Here is a 5,769-nt window from a genome sequence, read left to right as displayed (position 1 = left end):
TCCTGCTGACAGATATCACCAGAGTGAGAACAATCCAGAGCAAAGTGGGTGCTATCGTCATTGTGTTGATGAGAACATTGAAAGGAGAAACCACTATTTGGATCTTGCAGGAATAGAAAACTACACATCAAAGTTCGGTCCAGGTGATTTATGGTGCAACATTTTCATCTTTTATTTCTTCAGTTGCATGTTCAACATCAGGGACAGTGAATTGTGAACCTATGTGATTTGTCTGTAGTGACTTGCTGGAAGGAATAGGACTGTGTGAATACTGCAAGATAATTACTGGTGAAGGTGGTATCACAACGGAGTGGCTAATGTGCTGCAAGCCTGCTTTGAAGTACTTGTTTGTATAGCTAAACTTGGAGGTGAGCCTAGGAGAACGATCTTTACATCTAAATTGTTAAGTCTAGTCTATGGGTGAGGTGAGGACTGATTTTTCAATGTTAGAGCTTGTTCCCAAGGTGATACCCACACATCTTTTGTGCTCACTACTGACCCAAAGCTCTGAGAATGAAGCATACCTGGAATTTTGGCTTCTGTCCTCAAATTAAAGTGATTCAGATTTCCTCCCTTGTCCTGTCCTCTGCCAAGATTTCGCTGTTCTATTCACAGATATTTTGGTGAATTTAAGATAGATAGGGCCCAAGAGAAAGTGATGTAAAGACTTTTATACACAAATACACACACTCTTACGTAGATGTGTCTGTATATTTGTGTGTGTACTATTTACTAGTCAGAATTATTAAATGTAATTAAACTAGACAGCTATAATTGCTTCACTTCCTTAGGAAAAAATCACTCTGCTGATAATGCTATCCCTGCCAACTGAATGCTACTAATTAAAACTTGAAATACTAGATGACTAACTCAGCTTGTTATTTCCTAGGATCTCCTCCAGCCGCTCAAAAACATGACCCACCAAGCAGAGTTGTGAATCAAACTAGATCCCGTTCTCATGAACCTGAAACCTTCCATGCTCACCATAGGAAATCTCAAGTGCTGGATCCAAGCCACATCAATCTGGCTGAGAGTTCATATGCCAAGATCGCAGAAATCCAGCAAAGGCTTCGGAATCAGGACTCAAACAAGCACTTTGTGAGGTCTCCAAAGGCCCAGGGCAAAAACGTTGCTCCTGTGCATCCTGGAAGGGCAGTAAGAAATAAACCTTTTCAAGGGGCGCCCATGCCAATGGCTTCCCCAAGCGCACGGGTGGGCCAGAATCTTCCGTACCTCCCCTTGCAATCTCAACAGGTTCACAAGAAGCATAAGCAGAGGGCAAAGGAGAATCACCAAATGTGCAAAACCTTCCAGTCTGCAGGGACAGTTGTGGAAAAGGAACATGTGAGAGACCTGCCCACAGTCATTTTATATGAAGGCCAAGTTGGACAAATGATACAAAGACATGAACACCACCACCATCATGAGCACCACCACCACTACCATCACTTCTACCAGACATAGAATAGAATGTCCTCCAAGAATCATCCAATATGAAGGAAATGTGTTCTTGTGATATCAGAACTAAGGCATTACTATGATTAATATTATTGTTACTCGACTAATATTCAGCTAGCATATATTTTAGAGGTTATATGGAACTCTTGAAACTTACCCTATTTATATGTTGTGGAACTGCATAGCTTACTTAAACACCTTGTGGATTATTATTTTTTTTTAAGTGGCTTGTAAAACAGCAAACAGCTATAGCTTTTTGAGCTGTGATTTAATACAGGTCGTCAACGCACTTCTTTACAAGTCCTACTTCCATTGTAGTAGGAAAGATACTTCAAACACTCTTGCAGACATCTAGCTCACCAGTCTGCTGTATGTCGGCTGATCGCACACGAGCCTTTTATCAGGGGAGCAATGTTCGAGGGGTTGGACTCCAGAGATACTCGGAATAACAGAAAATACAAACAGCTGCTACCTCTAGTATTATTCAGATTTTATTTTCTTGTTATTGATTGTAATGTGCTATGGGGAGGGTTGGGATTTTAATATACTGCATTCATGTAGCCTGTTTGTGTTCACATCCTTTAAAATTAGCTTAATAATTACACGGAAGTATTAGTTAAATGTGTCAACAGAGCTACATTTGTATGACTTACACTTTATTTTCTTGGAGATTCTTCACTGACACAAGTACAGTCTGTTATATGCTGGGTAGTATTTAAATATACTTTTTTTTTTTGTGGGGTTTTTTGTTTTGTTTTGGGGTTTTTTTGTCTTCTGTTGCTTACTCTCCATTCTGTTTGGGGTAGCCATTTGAGAAGAGGAGGATATGAAATGGAGTTTTCAAAAGCATCACTAGACTTTAGTGCTTGGGCCATAAGTATCATTCATAGGGGTTTAAGAAGGAGTGGGGTTGTTTGGGTGTTGTGGTTTTTTTTTGTTTAAATCCACAGTTCTTTGTTTTGAGAAAGAATTGAGGAAAATATACTTTCTCACTTTAAATGTTGGCAAATAAATATAAAGTATAAATATAAATATATATATTTAAATATGCACACTCTCAGGTACATTTTGTTGTGTTTTAGAAATCTGTGGTTTGAATATTAACATTATAGTGTTTTTTTTCCACAATGGTGACTTTTTAGAAACATATGCCATGGCATTCTCTTGAGTGTCTCTGATTTAAATTTCCCCAGCACCTACTAGTTTGTGCTTCTCCCATTTCAGAGACAATTCAACATCTAAAAAAATGTATAATTCACAATCATTCTGGCCACTTCTACTTTTTCCGTATCAAAGGGCTTCCATTCCATGAAGGAGAATGAGACCATATTCACAAGATCTTAGTGGCTCCTGAGAAATTTTAATGGTCAAAAGCAAATTGGAAAAGTTTTTAAAAAGGGTTAGTACATTCAAGTTTTATGTTTTGTGGGGCTCATATTTATAACACATTCAGTTGGGGTTTCTACAGATCACCATTTTTCAGGTAGAAAGTGACTGAAAAACACCTATGTTGCTTTTGGAGCTTTACAGAACTCCTCACATAAAAACATAATTGTTCTATAAACGTATTTGCTTTTGGTTTTAATTATTTTAAATGTTGTGGTATTTTGTCTATAGTATATATTGTAAAATGTAACTATCCCACATTGTTGCAAGACCTTTATGATTAGGGTATTATTTTTTTTCTGACTAGTGTTTTGATCAGTTGAAAATGGAGTGTTTCCATACTGCTGATCACTTTTAGAGGGATGTTGTCCTTTCTAAGAGCATGGAGACATCAACTTTTAAAGAAAAGTGGAAAGCCTTGCCTTCTTGTGGAATTGGAATAGAATCACTGCTTCGTGGTAATTAGGTCCATCTCTTGTCTCCCTGGATCAGTAGTTGTTTAGACTTATTGTCCTCTTTAAAAAATCTGGTTTATTTTATTTTATTTTTTTTAGCTGTCAACAGTGTGTTCTCTTAAACCTAACAATGTTTTTAAAATGTGTTTGATCTCTGTGACAACTATACTGTTCTGTTTATTTTTAAAATTCCTAAAGTCCAAAAATATTTATATGGAGAATTTTCTGTATTGAAAATATGAAAAGGCCACAAATTTGGTTAGTTACCACTGAGTTGTTCTAGTCTAAGCCTTTTTTGCTGCTTGTGTATCATTCTTTTTCAATGTATATATAACTATGGACTGCAAAAACAAAAAGGCATTTATATGTCTAGTAGAAGGAATAAGCTTATTTATATTATAGTGTTAACAAAGTCTGATGTATGCAAGTGACTTACTTTATACCGCATGCAAACACGCAAGTGTACATTCCATCTAAGAAGGGATGCCATGCTATTTGTCTTGAAGATGTAATTAAAGCTGATCTCTTTTCAGTAGAGCATATGCTGGAAAGACTAGGAGGTGAGAATTGTTTCGTAGTCAATTCTTTTTAATGCAATGGAAAAGGTTCTGGAAAATGAGAGCGCTTTCAGAACTGTGGGCTTTTCTAAGAAAGGGCAGCAAAGGGGCATAAGTGCTCTTTCACCCAGAGATAATTTGCTGGAAAAGATAACAGCACCAATAAAAAAATCCCATCTGATTATATAGTGTGCAGTACTAACTGTGGCAAGTGAACTCTGAAAAGTAACACAACTGACTGTTGGTTACAATCTTGCATTCATTTGTTTTGGTTTATTCTGTTTGGAGATTCAAAAGACAAATATTGCCTTGCTTAGATTCTGTGAAATACAAGTACATTTTAATAATGTGGCATCCCCATAATATAACTTTACACCAGCCATGTATGAACATACAGTATCTAAATACTGTGTTGCAGTTGTTATATGCTTTGTTTGAATAACATGTAGCACAGTTTCTTTTCACAGAACCTTAAATTTCCATATCTTTTAAAAATGTTTGCTTTTCAGTATTTTGTATAGTAAATATAGATGGTTTTGACTAAATGCTTTATTTATTTAACAGCAAAACTGTGCCAAGAGAACCCCCTGTTAATTAAAGTTTTACTAGTTCAGAAAGTATATTTCCTTCTTCTTCTTGTGGATTTCAGGGGCTTATTGCAATTGCTGTCAGTGCTTGCAGGATCCCAATGATGAAAGAGTTTGCATTAACATTTTTGCGAGCAGGATCAGGCCATAAGGTATGGACTGGGTATGCTTTGGTTTTATATTTAAGCTGTCAAGTTTCACAGTTCAATTTCTTGTCCCCTACTATCAGTTACTAAGTAACTGATTTTTCAGCTTGTTATTGATTCTAAAAACCTTAAAAAAAGAAAAAATATTATTTAAGTTTCTCAAAACTGTGACTGAATCCAAATTTAAAACAGATTAGTTGCTGGTTAAACAAAACATTTCATTTCCAGGAAAAAAAAATAATCAAGAGTTGAGTATATGATTACGATTTAAAAGTAAAATGGAGTGGCATGAAGTATTTTCAAATGAAAACAGCCTTTCCACTTACTTTTTCTCATTTTACACAAACCAATTCAGCAAAACTAAGCCAATCCCAAAATTTGCACTCTTTGCTGAGAAGATTTCAAGTGAAAAATTTGCTCAGTCCTACCAGCTCTAATTTTTGGGAAGCTGGGTTTTTGAAAAGAAGGATTGCTAAGCTCTTCTCACAACTTCATGACCACCTAACATGAAGTAAACTAAGCTAAAGATAGCAAAATAAAATCTCTCTCCCAGTGAAACTTCTGGCAAGACATCCAGATTCCCACTGGGTTCAGGGTGCCTATAATTGCATTCCAGGAATGTGGGTTTGAAATCTAGGTAATGTGCAGACAGTGACTTCAGTATTTATTTTTCATGCATCTTACTGTTGATGGTTTTGTAGTAGGTAATATTAAATGCAAGTTTTACTGTAAGAGATCAAGCTGGTAAGTTAATTAAGATTAGCAGCAAATACTGTGCTTTATACTTGTGTCATTGGAGGACATCAAGGCACATCCAAATGCCTTTGAAACATCTACACGTCATTTAGTCACTGTTAAAAATTAAGCCCCAGTTCTGCCCTAAGTTGATAAAGTACAGGTTCTGGCAATTTGGCAGACCCCAGCCCCCTAAGGCCATACCTAATTAAAAAGCCACATATATGACCTCTATAACTGCCTTCCTGCTCCAGTCATCATGAGCACAGAACAGCCAAGTATAGCTGGAGAAATACCTTAAAGGTGTATGTTTGTGTGTGTGTATATATATGTAAGTGTGTATATATATATGTATATGTGCGTGCTCTGGCAGAAGTTAGTGAATGGCACAAGATGGATTCTGTCAGAGGTGATCTTTTTATAAAGGGATAAGTACTGTGTATGC

At 36.4% G+C, this 5,769-nt stretch overlaps 1 protein-coding gene across 1 annotated transcript in view; it reads left to right on the top strand.

Moving 5' to 3' along the window:
- NKD1 (naked cuticle homolog 1 (Drosophila)) overlaps nucleotides 1–1,464 on the top strand; it is a 101,950-nt gene extending 100,486 nt beyond the window's left edge. Inside the window, exons 9-10 of the mRNA XM_009997448.1 lie at nucleotides 13–143; nucleotides 890–1,464. Of these exons, the coding sequence (XP_009995750.1) occupies nucleotides 13–143; nucleotides 890–1,464 (706 nt within the window). The remainder of the gene's footprint in view (nucleotides 1–12; nucleotides 144–889) is intronic.
- Nucleotides 1,465–5,769: the final 4,305 nt, after the last annotated feature.

This window comes from Chaetura pelagica, unplaced genomic scaffold (assembly GCF_000747805.2).
Source record: "Chaetura pelagica isolate M959 unplaced genomic scaffold, ChaPel_1.0 scaffold425, whole genome shotgun sequence".
Lineage (NCBI taxonomy): Eukaryota > Metazoa > Chordata > Aves > Apodiformes > Apodidae > Chaetura > Chaetura pelagica.
The sequence above is the reverse complement of the archived record's forward strand: the minus strand, read 5'-3'. Positions and strand labels throughout refer to the sequence as shown.